This window comes from Pituophis catenifer, unplaced genomic scaffold, assembly GCF_029215685.1.
Source record: "Pituophis catenifer annectens isolate HBS135680 unplaced genomic scaffold, rPitCat1.0.hap2 SCAF_3, whole genome shotgun sequence".
Classification (NCBI taxonomy): domain Eukaryota; kingdom Metazoa; phylum Chordata; class Lepidosauria; order Squamata; family Colubridae; genus Pituophis; species Pituophis catenifer.
In genome coordinates this window covers 86,621,919-86,643,312 of record NW_027256883.1, presented here as the reverse complement: position 1 = coordinate 86,643,312, position 21,394 = coordinate 86,621,919, and the positions used below count along the sequence as shown (strand labels likewise).

The following is a 21,394-nucleotide window of genomic DNA, read 5'->3' as shown; positions in this document are numbered from 1 at the left end:
AATTCAAAGTACTCTAATGTTACATGTACATCCCAGCCCTATGCATAAACTCTCAGAGGTTCAGTTGCTGTAAATATCTGCTGCAGCTGGTTGAGTTCAGAATAATTTCAGTATAAACATGTCATGTCTGAGTTAGAGGTATTTACTTATTTATGGGTATATTAGCATTTCAGACAAGTGTTATGTTGAAGACTGAAATGATCAGAAAACAGCAGGAAACTATTTTTATTGTTACTCATTCATGAAAGTTTTACTTCTGCCTTCTGAACAGTGTGATAGTTTCTTGATGAATATTTGATATCTTCTCAGAAGCATTAATTGCAAAAATATTTCTCAGATGCTTCAACCGGTAGTATTAGTAGGATAGATATTGTAGAAGGTAAAATAACACATTGTTGTAAATCACGTTCTTGCCAATTTAGGCTTAATATGTGCTCCCGCTCATCATAAACAACAGGAAGTAAATGCACCTTATTATTTGACACAAGTTTTTATAAGTTGATAGATTTATGAGGTGGCTAAAAGAGGAAAATGCCAGGTTTTTTTAAAAAATAAGTTTCTTTAATGCAATAATATCTCTTCTTTCTTTTAATATAATATGTATACTAAGTGTATTGAAAAAATATAAAATTACTAATTACAAAATATTCACATTTACTGGATTTTTGAATTTTTGATGATTATCAAAATATCCAGATACTGCAAATTTTAGGGTGGAAAGAAATTCAAAGAGCTCCTCTGTCTGAGGCATCCCTTATGCCTCAAGTTAAACATGGCTAGCAAACAAATCTCATTCCAATGAGGTTACAAAGACTGTTGAGTCACCTTGCAATAAGTTTATTGTTCCCTGGGGCTTGTGCAAATCAATCTTATTTTTCCCTGAACTTGATCCATTGTAATATCTATTAAATGCTCACACATTCACATCTATTAAATATCCCCATGTAAAACGGCTGTGACTTTATAAAGTGACTATTTCTTATTAAATACAGGGAGATTATAATTGTGAAGATGTGATCTTTCTTGATCCATTGCTTTTCTCAATGAAAATAGGCAGTCCTGAAATACTATTTTCTCCCAAATATCTAGAATTAGTAAATCACAGTTTTAGGGTCCTTATATGTTGAGACAAATACTTTTTGCCCTAATGTAATATTGTAATATTTATAATGCTGTAATTCGTTATTTTTTTAAAATAAGAGAAATGTTTATAGTGTTATATGTCACACTGATTTAAAATAGATTCCCAAATACAGTTTAGAATTGTCTTGCTTCCTTTGCAGTCAACACAAAATCCTATCCCATCTGTGAATTGTGGAAGTACCCTGGGTAATAGACGCTGCCATTTCTCAGTGTTCTCTTTCATTTTGCAGACCCAAGTCTACCAAAGGAATGACCATTTGAATGGAAATGGAGAAAATCTTAAGGTTATTCCAATCAAGCTTAATTAAAACATATTTGCATTGCTATTCCATGGCATTGAATAATGCTTAGTTCAGTTTTAATTGTTCCCATATTGAATAGGATGTTATTGGTTTCCCTTTTATGCAGCACTTCTACCAGGATATTGGATAGAGAAACCAGACTTTTAGATTTGGTATAGATTTCTTATATATTTCTTCTAAAAGAGTAGATCAGTCTGGGGGTTATTTTTGATTCTTACTTATCTTTGGATTTTCAGGAAACATAAGCATCATTAAAGGTGGGGTGGGCAAGGGGGAAAATAGTGAATGTGTGACTGCATCACCATATCACCTTACATCAGACATTAGGATGATATGAAATAGTGATATTTGTATGAAGACATCCAGTGGTGGGATTCAAGTAATTTAACAACCGATGTTCTGCCTTAATTATTTCTTTCAACCATCAGTTTGCCAAACTGCTCAGAAAGTTAACAACCGGTTCTCCCAAAGTGGTGCGAACTGGCTGAATCCCACCACTGAAGACATCACAGGGGTGTGATGTCATTTTGGTGTCATATTTTGCTGTGGACAGTTGCAGTTATCTCTAGTTCACCAGCAATGATCATTCTTGTGCTGTTGGATTTGGTGGTATCTCCCATGGCTTAGTTACATCCTGAGTTGGCTATTACAAAAGGCAAGTATCCAAAATTTCAGTTGTGGCAAAATATTGCATCCAGGCTGTTAATGAAAGCATAATATTGAAGCATATTATGTCTCTACTGAAGCATTTGCCCTGCATTGTATTTGTTTTCTACATTCAATTTTAAACAATGGTGTTGGTCCTTAAAAATCTTAGTTACCTTAGGGCCTGCCTATCTCAGTATGAATTCTTAGATATTAGTCAACAGAGCAACCCATACCCTATTGAAGAACATCTCTCTTTCTAATATCCATTTGTCCAAAACATAGGAGAGGATCCTCTCCAGTGTTGCTTCCAACTTATTGAATATGTTTCTCTAAAAATGCAATTCATAGTTCACTTTTTCAACTTTCAGGAACAAATTTAAGATCTTCCCCCATCTTTAGAGTTTATGGATTAGTCTAAAACTTATTAAACCATTCTTACCAATGTTTTAATTGTTTCATGCCTTGAGTGTCCTAGAGACAGTAAAATGGAAACCAGTGAGATAGTGGATAAGATGCTGGAGCAGGTTTAAATTTCTTCTTGGGTGGTTGTTATGGGAAAATATTGGAGGAGGGAGTATTATATATGTTATCTCAAATTCTTGAGGAAGATGGATATAAATCTAATAAATAATAGTATATATAGTTAAAATAAATACATAAAAAGAGCCTATTAATTATTATTATGGAGAATACCTCCCAGATAAAGATGGGGCAGAAATAACTAAGAAGAGAAACTACAACTAAGTATCTTATGCAAATATTATTAGCTGAAGAAAATGTATCAGAATGGCAGAAAAATCAAAAATATATGTATAAATGCTACTCACTTAGAGTCTAACTTCATAGCCAGAAAAACATAGAATGCAGTACTGCAAGCTAATTCTGCTGACTGCCAGCAGTTCAGCAGTTCAGTTCTCACCAACTCAAGATTGACTAAGCCTTCCATCCTGAGGTTGGTAAAATGAGGACCTAGATTGTTGGGGGCAATATGCTAACTTTTTAAACTTCTTAGAGAGGGCTGTATATCACTGTGAAGCAGTATATAAGTCTAAGTGCTATTGCTATTGCTATTCACATAATATTTCCTCCAAAAAATTCATTTATAATATTAGTTATCATTGATCATTAGACATTTTTGCTGTGAATGATGGGAATTGTAATTCAGACCATCGGGATTACAACATACTGGGGAAAGCAGATGAGAGGAATTTTCAATCAAACTTCACTTTTACACGTTTTGATGGGTCTAAGTCTCATTTTTGCATATTCCAGCAAGATCTGGGAATCTCATTCTCTCCATTGAAAGGAATGCTATCTTTCTTCACTGAATTATGGAATATTTATAAATATTTTATATATTTATAAATACATAAAGATTTTATTACATGACTGTAATTTCAGATTACTGGCACCACAGATTTAGCATATCTACTTCCATTAGTCTAAATTTTCTGCTTCCGTTCCCATTATTTTCTGGACCATGTACATCCTTGCCCATGGCACTTCCTACGCCTTTGGTTTGCATGTTAGACCATAGTGTGAGTCATACTTCCATCTGTGGTATTTATTTGGCATAATTGATTCTAACTACGTTTCAGATAAATGTTATGGACTAAATGGAACATGCCTCTTTCTCCCTGTATTTAACATTCTCTCCAGGGGGATGATCATGTGTATCTATGTAGTATCACGCCATCCAACTTTAAAGATAGTATTGCTAAAGAGGGATCCATGGGAAAGGACATTCAGGAAAAGAGGGTGAAGACTGGAATGCAATAAAATAACCAGTATATCTGACAGAGTGGTGTAACTCTTGGATTTCAGCCAGCTCCTAAAGAAGCATATAGCCTTAGCTTTTCTGGCACAGATGGAAGTTGTTAAATGTGTTTCTGTAGACCTCACCAGAGCCGGCCAGAACAATGACTGCAAAATCTCTCCTGGAATGAAGCACATCTGGGACTGTAGGAAGGCATGTCTGAGGGTTAATATACTGCAGGCCCATGTTTCCTTTCTACCTTTTCTCAAGAGCTCTTTTGTGCACATTTTATAAACAGGAAGTTTAAGCTAAAATACCATGTAAGAAAGAAACCTGATTTTTTAAAAAAAACTATGTGTGTATATATAAAACTTACTAATTTTTCAAGTCCATGATTTCTATTTAATATTGATTTGCATTGGTATTGTATCAATTTTATGTATTACCAAATGTAGCATGTTTTAGACAACTGCAAGGCATTATAAGTTAAAATGTCTTAATATTTATATAGGCTAACAATTCTGAGACTGAGGGAAATCCCAGTGTGGGACAAGATTTCACAGTACTGTTTCATAGTAAATGGGGGAAGGGATTTTGTTTCCCAGAGTCTTAATTATTTGCCCCTAATGTCACACTTAATCAGTGAAAGAGCACCGAAGAAGCATTGCAGATGACAAAACAAAAGAAGAAAATTGCCTCCAACAAATCTACCAGTTTGATAGAAATAGCCTAATAAAATTTATGCCTTGTTTCAGATTGTTGGAAGTTACGAAAGAAGTAGAACCTGCTCCTAAAAGAAATATTTTTAAAAATGGATAATTTCTTGGCTCAGTGTTAACCAAACATAGAGCATGAGGGAGAGAAGGGAATATTGTTGCTTTTGGCTAATGAAAGTTTCTGCCAATTTGCATTCTCCTTTTTCTAGTGATTTCTATGTCCCCCTTGCAGGGAGAATTCATGTCTACCATTGTAAACTATCTAATTCACTGAATAGGGTCCATACATTGGTAAAAAGAGTTTTACTTTGCAATTTGAGAAAGGGAACATGACACACGCATTCAGCAAGGTGAAACTTTTTGAAAGCACATTTTAACTCCTTTCACAGCCCAGTGGACGTCCAAGAAAGAAATCAGTTCTATCCGGTTTCCCTACCATTATACGTAAATCTGTTGTAGCATTCCTGATTTAACACTGTAGTAGTAGACTGCTCTGCAGCTACATCTGTTTACTATATAATTTAAGCAAGGTTGACCATTATATTGTTGTCTGAGGGAGGGACATTTGTGATTGCATGTAATCAGAAACAGTAGCTTTTTTATTCATTCTTTCTGGAAGGAATTTAATCAGATTGAGAATTAAATCAGAGGAAATCATGCAACTCCCTCTCCTCTCAGTTTCTTCCTCATTGAAAGGGAGAGAGTTTTATAATGTCCTTGATTTTCCTTCTTACTGAAGATTGCTTTTGATTAAAGTGTATCATTAAAGTATATTTTACTCCATACACTGCAATAATTTATTAGTTAAAACATGGAATTTTTGGCACATTAAACTAAACAAGCCAAAAGAAATATTTAGATGGAAGAAAACTCCTGTCAAATATACAAATCCTAAACTTCGGTTTCCATCTGGAGCAAGACTTAGTTTGGACGTTATTAACTGTATCATTTAAGACAATGCCTGTTTCTGTAATAAGGAGAGCCAGTTCATAAGTAACATGAGCAATATATGGTCATTTGTTAAGAAGCAATTCCTGTAGGAGGAATAGATTCAGATTTCCTCTTGGGATATGGATTTACATTAGGAACTCGTGCTTATTTCTAGGGAGTATGGAAAACATGGCAGTAACTTGGCAGCACATTAACTTGTATAGATGAGTTTCTCTCTGTCCTTTGGCAAACGTTGGCAAAGATCATATGCAATTCTTGTGATTAAGATTAGTGAAAAACCAGTACTTTCCTTCCTGGGTATAGAATAATGAAAAATGTCATGCAGGTAACAACATGAGGCAACTACCTCCTTTCCTTTGTAATTTGCTTCCAGCCAGTGGAATTAAGAAATTACATAATGACTCTAACTGTTGAATATATTCATGCACATTAACACTTCTTTGGTTCTAAAGTTATAGTTTTTTTAAACATTGCCTTAAACATAAACAATATGTACCATCTACCATAGTAGTTGATTGAACAGAACCTATTGAATTTATTCATAATAGCAAATCTGAGGTAGACTTCTATAATGTATAATACAACCACTCTGTTTCCTCCTTGTGGTTATAGATTCCTGTCTTCTAGATAGGCTGCAGCATCACGCCAAACTTGGACCAACATGAAGGAGGCTTCATTGATTTTATAAATGCATGCAGGTGTTTTGATGTACGGTAGTATATAAAAATATCTGCCTTCAGGGCTACACAATCCAGTATGATTGTTAGTCATGTAGAATCTGGCTTGTAGATATGCTACATGTCAGTATTAGGCAAAGATCCAGTTAATATAATATATTACTATTGTTGAAAGCATCCCTGAAAAGCTAATAAGCAGTAAAATGAGATCTATCTCTTCTTTAGCTTCAGGCGCTGATATATATATACCTAATGATATATATCTAAATATAAAGTACCAGTTCAATCAGTTGACCTCTTTATATTTTACTCATTTTATAGTTTTTAAACAATCTTTTGCTTTTTGAAAAAAAAATGAATTGCTTGTTGTACTTCTGAATTTACATAATTTACCAACCTGTACATCATTTTATTTGTCCTTTGCCATAGTCCTTGAATGGTCTAATGAAAACAACTTCCTGAATGCTTGGTGATGTTTAATTTTCTATAGTCTTTGCAATATGTAACTTACAGATATACGTAGGATTTCATAAAAAGAATGGCTAGAATGGGCTGAGTTATTAGTTTTCTTCAATCTCTGAAATATCATAAGAAAAAATGTGGTAGACTTCACAGAATTGCCTTAGAAATAATTTTATTCATTTGGTTTTTAATCCCTTACTTTGTTCATTATTGTCAGCTGGTTCACAGCAATGGATCGTTGTTGAAAGCTGGTTCATCAAAGCATACAAACAGCAAATTAGTTTAAAATAAATCATAAATCATACATTCTCACCAGCAGTGTGAGAAATTCAGAAAATTGACAACTGTAAAACTATACAAGACATTCAGAAAGCAAAGTGAACATAACTCATAAGGCTTGAGATCCATTTACACTTAGCCCCTGTGTATTCAGATTTCTCTGGAAGAACATTCTTGACGAGCAAATTTTTCTTACATTTTATTCTAAATAAAGTACATAAAATCATTCGAGAGGCAAATACATTTTAGTCTAGTGTAGAGGTAGTCTAGTGTTGTGGTTAAGGCACCAGTCTAGAGACCAAGAGATCATAATTTCTAGTCCCACTTTAGGCATAAAGCCAGCAGGGTGACCTTGGACCAATAATACACACTCAGCTTTGGTAAGCAAGCAATGGCGAACCACTTCTGAAATCAGGGACCTGTCCAGACAAGAAGTCATTACCATGCTTTATTTACAGTTTAATTGGGTGGTTTCCGCATTGTTCCAAACTTGTATTCAATGATCCATAACTGTAGGAAAGGTAAGTTGCAGTACATACTACTATACTATTTATTCAATTTGTATACCCTTCCATTTCACATATGGAAACTGAATGGTTTACAATAAAAACAAGAACAAGAATGATAAAAACAATAAATGTTCTAAAGCCCTTATTAAAAACTAAATTAAACACAAAATATAACCACAGTTAATAGGCGAATGCAAACAGTATATTCTATTCAATACTGGTAGTCCTCAACCTATATCATTCAGCAATTGTTTGAAGTTACGATAATAAGTAACAACAAGTGTTGATGATGATGGTCAGGGTTCTGGCAATCCAAGTATTCCCGTGGTTCTGTGATTGTGTCACATGATCGCCAATTGCAATCTTTCTTGTTGGTTTCTCTACTGTAGAAAGTCAGTGGGAAAGCCAGCAGGGAAGGTCAAAGGTTCTTAGAGTAAGTCTCTCCCACCTGCTCACTGTGCCCCAGCCCCCCTGTGACTGCTCATATTATGCTGATCACTTGCATACCTAAGTGGACTTTCTATGACCCTTCTTCATACCCTTCTCAGACAGTGCCGTGCTGCTCATGCATACACTCTCGTCCAACTCATACCTTGCTTCTTGCACACTCTTCCCAGCAATCCACACACACCCTTTTTCTCCCACCTAGTAGGAATCACTTATCTGTCTCTTGGCCTGGGACTTGCAAGTTTAACTGATTTTGATAGTGGGAACCAGCAGGAAATTGTTATTTCCTAGTGACCATGGGATTTGGTACATTGCTTCAGTCATGCTTTCCACATTGCGTAGCAACAGAAATTCCACTCCTAACTGCCATTGTAAGTTAAAGAATACCTGCATAACCATTGGAAAGGTTCACTACTACTACTGGACCCCTAAGATGGTGGCATAGCCATGTCTTCAGCCCCTTCCTAAAGGCTAGAAGGGCAGGGGACAATCTAAATTCAGAAACTAATGTTATGCTGTACTATACTGTACGATACTTTATTATACTATACTACTGTTCATTATATTAAATTGCATTATAGGCCACTAATGACCTTCTGAAGGAGAGAAATGTTGCAGTGTAATAGATGAAGACATAAGTGAACACCTCTGGATTTCAAGTTAACAATGTCAGTTAATTTAATGTTGTTTCAGCTTAGCCTAAAAACCTTCTGTTCCGAGTGAGTTAGAAAGTGGCCTGTTTCCCATGTAAACAAAAAAGGAAATGACTTCAGACTGAGTTCTGTCCAATTCTTTCTCCAAGTCTTATACTATTTAACTGTCGTGTCATTGAGATGCAACAGCTTCTTGAAACATTTGAACATCCACCCAGGACAATTGAACAAAGACTTCATATATATGAACAACAATTGCTTATTGTTTATATAACATCATACAAATACATGCATGCACTTGCACACAAGTGTACCCAGTTTAGAATTTAAAAGTGTTTTATATATGAAATGTGTAATCTGTATTATACTTTTGAGGTTTACTGATACTGTTCTCTTCATGATAGAAAATAGGACTTTACTAGTGTGATTATAGTGGCAAATTCAAAACATCAGATTTAAACTTAACTTATTCTAATTTGCTTTCTTAGACGTTAGAGATACCCTGTTTCCCCCAAAATAAGACATCCCCTGATAATAGGCCAAGCGCTTATTTCAGGGTTCAAAAAAATATAAGACAGGGTATTATTTTCAGGGAAACACGGTATTGTAATATATATGTTATTATATATAATAAAAGTCCTACTTTCTATCATGAAGAGAACATTATTTGTGTATGGATACCTGCTGCTTCGAAGGGAGACAGAGAGAAACCACCAGAAAGAAAGAAAAATAGTCAGTCCTGCACTTAAATTGATGTATCATGATATCCATACTTCTTATGTACACCATGCTTAAATTTAATTTTCTTTCATGGTACCTTCTAAATAAAGAAAAGTAGGTTTATCTGATAAATTGAAAATCTTTTCTTCTTTTGCCTGCTAGCAGTGGGAGCCTGTGGCGTGTGCATGTCAAAGTCAATCCCCATTACTTTTAGTAATATATTCCTGTTGTAAAAGATCTTTGGTAACAAGTAGGCTGTTTTATCAGATAGCATAAAACCCTGAAATACTTGGTTGGGCTTAGATGCATTTAATCTCAATATGTACACACATAGAAGGAATATCACATTAAAATAATTTGCCAAATTCTTGTAAGTTGGCAGTTTCATCATGCTATCCTTTTTCTGCAAGGTCCCTGACATTTTTCCCTTGTTAAAGGATAATAAATGTTTCTATATAAAAAATTAAAATCAAAATGCTTCCTCATAATGATTCCTAGTAATGACTTCTACATTTTCATTAAATTACAAATTGATCTTATCACTGATTTAATGAAATAGAATGGCCTATTGCAGTGATGGCTAACCTTTTCAGCACTGAGTACTGAAAGCAAGCTTGCACGTGTACAAAAGCGTGTGTACACCCATAATGCTACGCCTGTGCACCCCACCCTCCACATGCAACCCCACGTCCTGCGCATGCGAGCGTGACCCCACACGTGCCCCCGCCCATGTGCGGCAGAGACAAGAATACCAGTTGGCCAGTGGGAGGTGCATGCACATGCGTGGCGGAGCCAAGCTGGGGCAACGGTTCACGTGCCCACAGAGAAAGCTCTCCATGCCACCTGTGGCACATATGGCATAGGTTTGCCATCATGGGCCTATGGTGTAATTTTTAGAAGGAATGCTTATGTGTGATATTTTGGAGTAACAAACGTTCAGTTGAGAATAATCTAACTCTGTTTTATTTGCACTGCAGTTCCTCAATTAAAGATAGACTCCCTGCTAACCTCTGGTCTTATCTTAAGTAACTTGGTTGGAATACAATCAAGAAATGTAAGCAGCTGCTTTTGAAGCATCAAGAACCAAGGCATGATTGGTTTTTTTAAAAGAAAAATCAAAGACAACAATCCCAGATAACCAGGGTCGTATTTCTCAAGTTGAGAATAAATAGTAATCTTTAGTTTGGCTGGAAAAGTAGCTTTCATTGTTTGTTTTTTTAATTAGTCTGCTTTCCCTTCAGGGTTTTTTTTTTTTAAGTGTATGGACTTTCTATGAACTTTGACCTCCATTTGCAGAGGCCCATATGGAGCTGTATTTCAAACCTGAGGAGACAGCAGAAAATTATCCCTTGGAGGGTTTATGGGCCGTCTAAACAAAAGTACATCCTTAAGTAATCTGAAAAAATGATAGGAAAGTCCCAAACATTCATCTGGTGTCTGCGCTGTTAAATTCACTGTTACGAATTTGAACAATATTCTTGGTTCTTAGTCAAATATGAGTTAAATGCAAAGACTTAACAAAAAGGATAAATGTTTATTAATTTGTTATTGGGAGAATAATCAATGAACATCTTCCCAGGCCTGATTAAATGTTAATATAAATGCAAGAACAGCACCAAATCACTTTGCTCCTATGTTTGCATATAACAATTGGGCTGTATTTTCATAGCATAGCATAGCAACATCATTTTCTTCATCCAGTCCTTTCTTGTGTGAAACCTTTGAATCGCTAAGACAAGTAACTTTCAATTTTGTTTATGTTGGTTGGGAGTACAGGGCTCTGTAATTTAGCAAAAGATTTTCCATTTCTGCCATGAAATGTGCCATTTAGCATATAATTTCATATTCGAAGAAAATGAATTGCAACAATATAAAGATAAAGGATGGATGTATGAAAAGCTGTTGAAGTGTGACTCCAGTGGTTTTTCCTTCCTCATGACTAATGCAAAAGAGATTTTTAAAAGAATGATGAGGGAGAGGGTGGGGGAGAGAGAGAGAGAGAGAGAAATGGTTTTCTAAAGTCCTACCAGTAGCATGATTGGAGTAACTGGCATTCAGAATTATCATGGAGAGGTATAGAATATACATATCCTTGATTATTTGCATCATGTTGATCCGTGTGAGACGCTAGCTTTTCACCATACTCTTTCAAAGGATAGCCCTGGGAGTGTGAAAGGAGTAAAATAGATATTTAGCGGAAGAGCATTCAAATATATCAGCCTCCAATATATAGTCAAAAATAAAATTACATGTTCTATTTTGTTGTTGCTGTACAAATGAGGTCCTTATCTGTATATCAGATTGTTATTGGTGCATCACTGAAACAAGCAGTGCTGTACTAATCACATGGAATTAATTTATAAAAGACCATGTCATTTTCACAATATCTTTTCAAGCCTTGAAATACTGCATAACATTATAAAGCAAACACATTCCTTGAGAATCAGTTAATTATTGCAGAATGATGGAGGAACATTGAAATTCTCACAATGGAGGAATAGGTTATAAAGATGTTAGAAATGGCAAAACTGACCTCTTTGGTACAGGTACAACAACACATACTTTTTATAAAAAACTGGAACCAGTAGAAGATGACAGAAACTTTTTATAGACTTTTTTATGAAAATGGAAAAAAGTGAAGTGTGGTTTTTTGACAATTACAAAAAGGATGAAGGAAAAACCTTGTAATACCAAGGAGGAAGGATAATAGTTTGTAACTATTGTAAAGAAAGTTGGAATTTGTATATTTTTTCTTGTCTCTTTAAGCTATTTTTGTTTCTTATTCTGCTTTGCTTTTTGCATTTTTCTTTCTTTATTTCTTTCCCTTTTTCATATTTTTTTCTCTAGTTTGCTTTTTATGTATATAAAATTCTTAATAAAAATTGTATTTAAATAACTGTTTTAGATACTTGTGTTTTATAAATCATTCCATCATGAGTTAGATGCATTCCTTCATGAGATATAGGAAACCATAGTTATGAGCCATCTGGTTGCTAGTTAATACGTCAACGAGGGAATCCTTAGAATGGCAAAAGTATCAAATATGCATATAAATTAATATTTATATAATGGCTACCGTTGCAAATAATAATAGTTTCACAATGATTATAGTGAGAACCCATACGTCTTTTTTAACTTGCTTTAGGAAAATAAGTGTTTTGTAAAGCAGTTATTTCCCTCCCTCAGTTATTTCTTTCTTGTATTTTCATTGTTTTTCTCTTTTTCAGATTCTCTTTCAGTTTCCAGCAATGATGCAAGTCCTCCTGCATCAGTAACATCACTCCAGCCCCATATGATTGGTGCACAAAGCTCTCCTGGTCCTAAACGCCCAGGCAATACCCTGAGGAAGTGGCTCACTAGTCCAGTGAGGCGACTTAGCAGTGGAAAGGCAGACGGCCATGTAAAGAAACTGGCCCACAAACATAAGAAGAGCCGTGAAGTCCGCAAAAGTGCTGATACCGGTTCTCAGAAGGACTCAGATGACAGTGCAGCTACACCCCAAGATGAAACTCTTGAAGAGGTAGATGTCCATTAGTTGCTGCTTGTATGCCTTTTTCTGAAAATAAGTCTTTAACATCGTGGTTTTTATTACCTTCTTGTAAGTAATTACATTCACTGGATTGGCGTTTTTAATAACCAGAAAAAGGGAGGAACCCTTAACAAGCCATTTGTTTCTATATATTCCATAGGGGTCTTCCAGAAACAGCTATATCTGAGTATTTTCATTCTCCAAATTATCTCTGTTTTTATTGTTGATGGCTCTGTCAAAAATATATGACTAATGGTCCTGCAGGTTATTAAAATAAGCATTAATTGTGTATCTAAATTATGAAAGAACTGGCAACAGTTCTGTAGTTAAGTTGATCAGCACTTCTTTCTGTCTAGAGTCTGAGAAGACCACTATTTGGCCCAGGTGACAGTGAAATAGTTATGCATCCACGCAAACATGTATATAACTGCCCAACTCAAATAGTATAAAAAGAGACACACAAAATACACAAACCAAAAATTAATACAAAATTACATAGGCAGAATCTTGCAAATCTAATTGTGCTGTATACTCCTTATACTGCAGTGAATCAGGGAGACATCGGCCTATCATTCCGAATTTTGAAAAACTATCAGCCTATTTTATTATGCAGTGGTTCCTAAATATATCTGTCAAGATCATTTTCCTCACTCTACCTTAAGTGAAAAATTATCATTGCTTGAGTTTGGCAACAAACTCAGCTAAAGTTTATGTGAAAATGCTTTATTGAAAATTGCTAGTTTTGATATAACATCAAGATGTAATAATACTGGATTTGTGAATTGATAATAATTTTAAAAATTCTGACTTAGTACTAAGTAGGAACCAGGCTGATATGCTTCCTTGCTAGTTAAAGTAGAATTTGGCAGGTTTTGTTTGGTCAAAAGAAGATCACAAATAATCTTTCCTCAAAGGTATTAGAATATTAGAAAGGTCAGTAAGTGCTCTCAGAACTAAGAATTTTAAGATTTGAACTCAGTACAATATGGAAAAGAATGTAGCCAGTTTGAAAAAATAAAGTGCTATGTTTCAGGAATTTAGGCCATTTGTATTGGGGTATTTCAAATATAAAGGTATCAAGCACTTTATACATCATTGAACACCATCTAACCAATAAGTATGAATGTGATTCTCTTTGCAGAGAGGCCGGAATGAGGGCTTGAGTAGTGGCACCCTCTCCAAATCATCTTCATCTGGCATGCAGAGCTGTGGAGAAGAAGAAGGTGAAGAAGGACCTGATGCTGTGCCACTTCCCCCTCCAATGGCAATCCAACAACATAGTCTGCTTCAACCAGACTCACAAGACGATAAGGTAAAATGGGTGGACAGACTTTCTCTGGCAGAATAGGGGGGAGGGGAAATAATTGGTTCTCAGTGGTCATGGCCTATTGTCATGCCAACTGGATCATTTCCAGAGCCCAGTTTTCTATGGTGATAAAATACTGGACAAGGGATTTTGCAGAAATTATGCAACTTAAGACGATTTACATAAGTATTTCCATTCATTTAGCTGTTATGCATGCTTTATTCTAGTTTTAATATTAATATGCACCAGCTGAAGACTCCATATACTCTTTTAAGTGGATTTTGATATAGTGGAGTTGCATGCAGTTCAAAAACATGTTTTTGTACTTAATATATACTTGTGAATAACAAGTACCTCTTGCCTTAATTGGTTTGTTAAAATGCGTTTTCATTGTACTCAGAATTAATTTTACAATGTGAGCTCTTGGGTTGTCTATTTTCTTGGCAACGTGCCATCATTCTCAGAAAGCCAGACATTTTCAACAGTTGAGTGTATGGGTTTTTATTTCCTTCTTTGCTTTTTGGAACTCTTGTGGGTTTCTCTTATGGATGTTAATCATTGCTAAGGTAACCACATCCTTGATGGCGGAGGGGATTTCCTGCATATCCGCTGAAAAAGACTCCCATGATATACAGAATGATGACAGAATCTGCAGTACAGTGTTCTTAGACATTAATAAAAAGTCCCTAAGGCTTAAAATCCTTTCTGCTCTTAGTTAGCTTATTTAGAAAAATCAAATATTTTGGCTCAGATTCAGATCTTGCTACAGTAGCTGCAAGTGTGTAGAATAAGCCCTATTTGACAAAGAGTTCATCCATACTCTTCTCTGAGATGAATAATGCTTCCTATATGCAGTTGTGCCATGTGTTTCACAGACATACAATATATACCGTACATACATTTTTCACAAGGAACTCAGCTGAAATTTTAAATATTAGAAATTATTTAACCTTTGTCTTTTATCTCTTCCATACAGAGCTTAGGAACCAGTCTGAGATACACAGATTTTCCCAGCTTCCCTTCACTATCTCTATTGCCTCATAGTATTAATATCAGTGTGTACAGCAGAGACGTTCTAATTTTAGTGTGCATGGACATACAAGGAGGGAAGCAGTATTTTAGCAACACTTCCACTCTGAAGGTTAATTTTATATTGCAAATACCTTCAATGAAAAAAGTGTTGATTTGTATAGGTCTTCCAGCAAATGAACGTTGGTTACATTTTGTTAAGGAGAATTTTTCATTTTCATAGGTTAATAGCACTTTATCACATGCCTTCTCAAATCAACAAATGTACAGTAGTTTCCTTTTCACAACTGCACATTTCTCAGATACTCGCCAAAGAGCAAAAATGTAGTCTGCATTTACTTGCCAGCATAAAACCAGACAATAGTTGCTAAGTTTGCTTCTGGTACTCTTTCAATCAAAATGCTGCTAAATAATCTTCCCTAGCACATTTAACAAACTAAAATCCCTGTAGATTTTGCATTCATTTTTACTACCCTTCTCTTTACATAAGGAAACAATTATTTCAGTCTTCAGGCAGAGATGCTAACCAAGTCAAACAACTACTCAATAAGCAAACTACATTCAGATTTTAATATTATGAATATGTCTAAATCTGGACCATTGCCGTTTTACAAGATTCTTACAAAATTTTTTACCTTGTTTTCATCATTCTTTTCCTTTGATACCACCATTTTAAACATTTATTTCCCTTCCATTTTTGACATACATTACTGCCTTCTATATTAACCATGAGGATATACTGATCAATCTGTACACCCAAGAACAATCAAAGCTCAGTTTTACTCTCAGTATGCTTTTGTGAAGCAAACCAAATTCTCTAGAGACTAGCTTGTAAATCAACATATTATTGCAACCAGATAAATGCAGTGTCCTAATATACACAAATCTGTCAATCTATGTTAATTTGTGTCTCGAATTAACATAAGAAAAATAAATGAAGACTTTAGACATTGGAAGACATTTGCATTGTCTATAGTCAATCTGTTTAGTAGTGCTTTATAAATAACTTTTTATAACAATTGCTAAAACACATGCTGTGCAGTATTTTTTTCTTTATTCTTTTTTCTTCTTAAAAATCACCTTTTTTAGCACAATGTTGCTTTTTTGTTCTGTTTGATTTGGCACAGTTTCTGTGTAAACGTTCCATTTCCTTTGTCCCCATTCAACTTAAGCTGTTCAATGCACACTAAAATTTATTTAGTATTTACATTATGGGATAGCCAATCTTCCAAAGATAAAAATGCACAACATCCTATTCTGAAATTCTTGATTAATTTTAATCTTTCTGTATAGTAGTGAAAAAAAGCATAAAATATTTGGCCCATGGGGCATTTGTGCTGTGCTTCCATTATGAAGTGAGCCTTATGTTACTTCTGTAGATTACAGTTACATGCAGGGATACATGCAGTCTGCAATCACACTTGCTTATTTACTAATCCCTCAGATCTCTTCCCAAAAGCTTCCTCTGGCCATACCATTTCTCATTATTTGCAGCCAGAAATTAGAATCCTGTAAAAACAGAGATCTTCCAGACTTCTGTTTCATGTTTATGATGTTAAGGAATCTTATCTATGTGAGTTCTACTCCCCTTTAGAATGTTCCATTTTAAAGAAGTTTCACTCTGACCCACAGATTCTTTAGGTTTGGTTCTTTTCTGTGCTGCTTCATGTTAATATGGAATTTGGGGGGATGAGGAAACAAATATAATTAGCTTTAATAATAACACAGAAAGATTAAGAGATTCCTCACAGGCCAATTGTACATTACCATTGCCAAATGGTAATCATGAACAGTACAAATAAGTGAAAGATATGGAGAGTATAACATTTATAAGTAACAGGATTTGCTAAAAAAAACCAAACTCTGCTTCTTTGAAGTGAAATGAACTATTCATTTCAAAGGTATTAAAATATTTCTTGAATAAGCTGGTTTTCTCCCTTTATCTCCCCATCTCAATTTTAATTCCATTCTGTAGACATCTTCTCGTTTATTGGTACGTCCTACCAGCTCAGAAACACCCAGTGCAGCAGAGCTTGTCAGTGCCATAGAAGAGCTTGTAAAGAGCAAAATGGTGAGTGTTTGTTGTTTTTGTTTTTGTTTACTGGCATCTTGTAGATAGCTCAGACTTGCTTATGTGGTATATTGTCTAATGATATTAATTAAGAGACTATGAGACTCTTACTTGATCTAAATAAAATTGTGCTACCCAACATTAGTTTTTTGTCAACTATAGCTATCCAAATAGCCCTGGGAAAAATAAATTTAGAGGGAAAGGTTTGTAACCCTCCTGGAGTATTTTTTTAAATTTATCTAATAAAGAAAGTGAAAGTAACATATTTGTTAAAATAACAACAAGCTGTATATTATTGATGATTAAATGTTGTGTGTCATCCAGCTACTATTACATTTGCAATGTATGCAATGTAAAGGAAATAATAATTGTGTTTCAACTTGGTCTTAGGCTCTAGAAGATCGCCCAAGTTCATTGATGGTAGATCAGGGTGATAGTAGCAGCCCATCATTCAATCCTTCAGACAACTCACTTCTCTCTTCCTCATCACCCATTGACGAGATGGAAGAACGGAAGTCCAGTTCTTTAAAGAGGCGACAGTAAGACTAGACTACAAATTTATTTAAAGTCTGTCATTTGCTTAAGAAGAACACTTTTCCTTTGCTTTTTTTCTATAAAGTCTTTAAGGTTTTCATTCTTCTTTAAGACAAAATTAAACATGATCAATTTTTGAAGACTTTGCCATATTTTTAATTTCTTTTATTATACATGATCAGACTTTTTTAATGCTTTCAAAAGGATAGCAGAGATTGATTGATTTTTAAGACATTTGTTCCAGCCCTATATCTGATGAATCAAGACTGCATATATAAAACAGAAATTTCACCATTAAAATTGCCCTTTCAAGTACAATAATTAACATTGCATATTAAATAGCAATAGCACTTATACAGCTTCAGAGGGCTTTATAGCCCTCTCTAGTAAATAATGGAAATAGTATCACCAATTGAAAAACTAAAGCAGAACACCCTAAAGCAGAAAAGTTTGAATCTTACAGCTAATATGCTCAAATTTTTATGTTTAGCCTTTAGTATTCTTCAGTTTCATTCAAATGATAACAGGAAGAATCAAGAATACATCTATAATACATCTACTTGTGAAAAAAATTAATATATAAAATCCACTAGGCATAACAGTTTTTATACATTCTTAAAATGAATTTTAGGGGGTGGGGGAAGCAATTATATTTAGGAATATCTTGCTGCTTATTCAAATTTTTTTTAAACTAAAAACTCCTGATCTTGTTCTGAAATCTTCATAGTCTTCATTGCAACAACTATACCCAAGTATCTTCTTATGGGAAAACCAGTTTCTTTTCCAACAAATCTAGAGGAGATAGAATGACCATAGATCTAAGGACCAATGATATCAAATATGAATCTATCCCAAAGCATGAGAGAATAGCCAGCAATGTTATCAGGATGGGAGCCAGAAAGATCTATGGGAGGAGATCATTTTGTTAATTTCTTATTAAACCAACCAGACAGTTCTCCCTTACAGTCTTCAAAAATATATCTTACCTCTCTAGTTATAAATAGTTCTTAATTTATCAATTAATAGCTTAAATTATGAACCAGCTAAATAGAGTTAAGAGTATTCTGCTATTTGTATTTGACCATACATAAACTGATAATTGGGATTATTAAATTCATTTCTCCGTCATTTTACAGGTATGTCCTACAGGAATTAGTGGAGACAGAACGAGATTATGTGAGAGATCTTGGCTATGTAGTAGAGGTATGTTTCATCCAGTGGTGAAATGTAAAATTTGTTACTACCGGTTCTGTGGGCGTGGCTTGGTGGGAGGGTTAATGTGACTGGGTGGGCGTGGCCAACTTTTTTTTTCTTTCAAAAGCATTTTTTCTACAACCTTAAGAGATTGCAGAAGAGGTTGTAGAAAAAATGCTTTTAAAAGTAAAAAAAAAAAAAAAAAAGCCTCTGATGATCGTGTGGCTCAGCTGGGCATGGGGGGGTGGGCTTCAGGGATTTTTGCTACCAGTTCTCCGAACCACCCGCCGCCATCATTACCGGATCAGGCGATCCGGTCTGAACTGGGAGCATTTCACCCTTGGTTTCATCCTTATCTAAGCAGATTGGTTTAAATTTTTATCAATCAATTCAGAAGCATGAATTTACCATTCTTCTCAATCCAATCATCTTTAGAAGATGTTATCAGCAATACCGGTAGTCTTCGACTTACAACAGTTCATTTAGTGATGTTTCAAAGCTACAACGGCACTGAAAAATGTGACTTAGGACTGTTTTTCATAGGTACCATCTTTGCAGCATCTCTATGATCATGTGATCAAAATTCAGATGCTTGGCAACTGATTCATATTTATGACCTTTGCTGTGTCCCAGGGTCATGTGATCCCCTTTTGCGACCTTCTGACAAGCAAAATCAATAAGGAAGCCACATTCACCTAGCAACTTGGTTACTAATTTATCAAATGCAGTGATTCACTTAACAACTGGCCAGAAAAGTTGTAAAATAGGGCAAAACTCTCTTAACAAATGTCTCACTTAACAACAGAACTTTTGGGCTCAATTGTGATCATAAATCGAGGACTACCTGTATGTTAAGAAAACTATATTTATTTTTAATCAAGTACACTGGTCATTTTGGTTAAAAATAAAATCAGTTAAAATTTGCAGTTGCTGAATTTTCTGATATTGTTGGCGTGCTAACCATAATATTTCAAAAGAAATTATTCCTAACTGTCAGTGTAACTGTTTATAGATATCTAGACATGTAAATTTCAAAACTTGGCAATAATTAATTTCCATTCCTACCCAAGACTAGCATTGCATGCTGTTTATTGACTCTGTGGCAAAATAAGTTGTTGAGTGTTTAGAACTGGCTTGATGTACAGTAATATTTGTAGTTAAGGACTCTGTTGAATCCTTGTGTAGGAATATAAGCAATGGAATAACTGACAGCCTTACTGTTTTAGAATGGACAGCTGAAGCATATTTTGATCGTTGTGTGTGTTAATAAACGCAAGAACCCTTGAATGAAGTAACAAGTTTAAAAGTTGAAAGGCAGCTAACATTTGGGAAGCTAATTAAAAGTGGGTTGATTACAGATATACCCAAGCTCACATGCATATCTACTATAGAGTTTTCTACGATTTAATTATTTTATTAATATATTTACCAATTTTATTATTTTATTGATATTCACCGTTAATTTTTTTTATTTGAAGGATCAGTATTGTTCAGTACCTCAGTGATATTAGTATATAATACTTGCACAAAGATTCACTTCATGATTGAAAGTTACCCACATAATAATGTATCTGGCTATGCTCACAGAAAAGCTATTCATAGAACTTCTGAAGCTTCTGAACACTGAAAAGCATAGAGCTATAATCATAAAATTATTGATTCTGAGCAGATATAATTTGGTTCAGAATAAATATCCAGTAGAATTCCTATGTACTCATGTAGGAGAATTATAGAGACATTTAGAATTATTAACTAGCTGAAATTGTTAGGCTAACTAATATGCCAAGCAATTACATGTATAGGTAGACCGACAAATATAAGTATATACAGGTAGTCCTTGACTTATGATCACAATTGAGCCCAACATTTCTGTTAACATTTGTTCTGAGACATTTGTTAAGAGTTTTGCCCCATTTTACAACCTTTCTTGCCACAGTTGTTAAGTGAATCACTGTACTTGTTAAATTAGTAACACGGTGGTTAAGGGAATCTTGCTTCCCCATTAACTGTATTTCTCAGAAGGTTGCAAAAGGTGAACACATGACCCCAGGATACTGCAACCGTCATAAATAGGAGGCAGTTGCCAAGCATTTGAATTTTGATCACATGACCACGGGGATGCAGCAATGGTTGTAAGTGTAAAAAAAGGTCATAAGGCACTTTTTTGTAACTTCATGTTATAACTACAAATGGTCACTAAATGAACTGTTGTAATTCAAAGACTACCTGTAGTCAAGAAATAGGTTCAAACTAAGAACTGAAATAAATTTGCCTCTCTAATTTTCATTTATTGAACATATAACATAAGCTTTCCCTAGCAATCCAGAATAGATGTGTGTATTTATGCTGCTTTTATGTTTTAGGTGGATATTTTATTTTGATCTTTTTTTGCTGATGAATCAGTTCAGTTGTGACATTATAGGTAATGCATCCAAACTGATAATATTATATATGGAATTCAAGCCTTA

General features: G+C 34.7%; 1 protein-coding gene across 1 annotated transcript in view; it reads left to right on the top strand.

Moving 5' to 3' along the window:
* TRIO (trio Rho guanine nucleotide exchange factor) overlaps positions 1–21,394 on the top strand; it is a 255,331-nt gene that overhangs the window by 197,253 nt on the left and 36,684 nt on the right. The window contains exons 35-39 of the mRNA XM_070940772.1: positions 12,491–12,783; positions 13,934–14,104; positions 17,103–17,198; positions 17,589–17,737; positions 18,869–18,935. Of these exons, the coding sequence (XP_070796873.1) occupies positions 12,491–12,783; positions 13,934–14,104; positions 17,103–17,198; positions 17,589–17,737; positions 18,869–18,935 (776 nt within the window). The remainder of the gene's footprint in view (positions 1–12,490; positions 12,784–13,933; positions 14,105–17,102; positions 17,199–17,588; positions 17,738–18,868; positions 18,936–21,394) is intronic.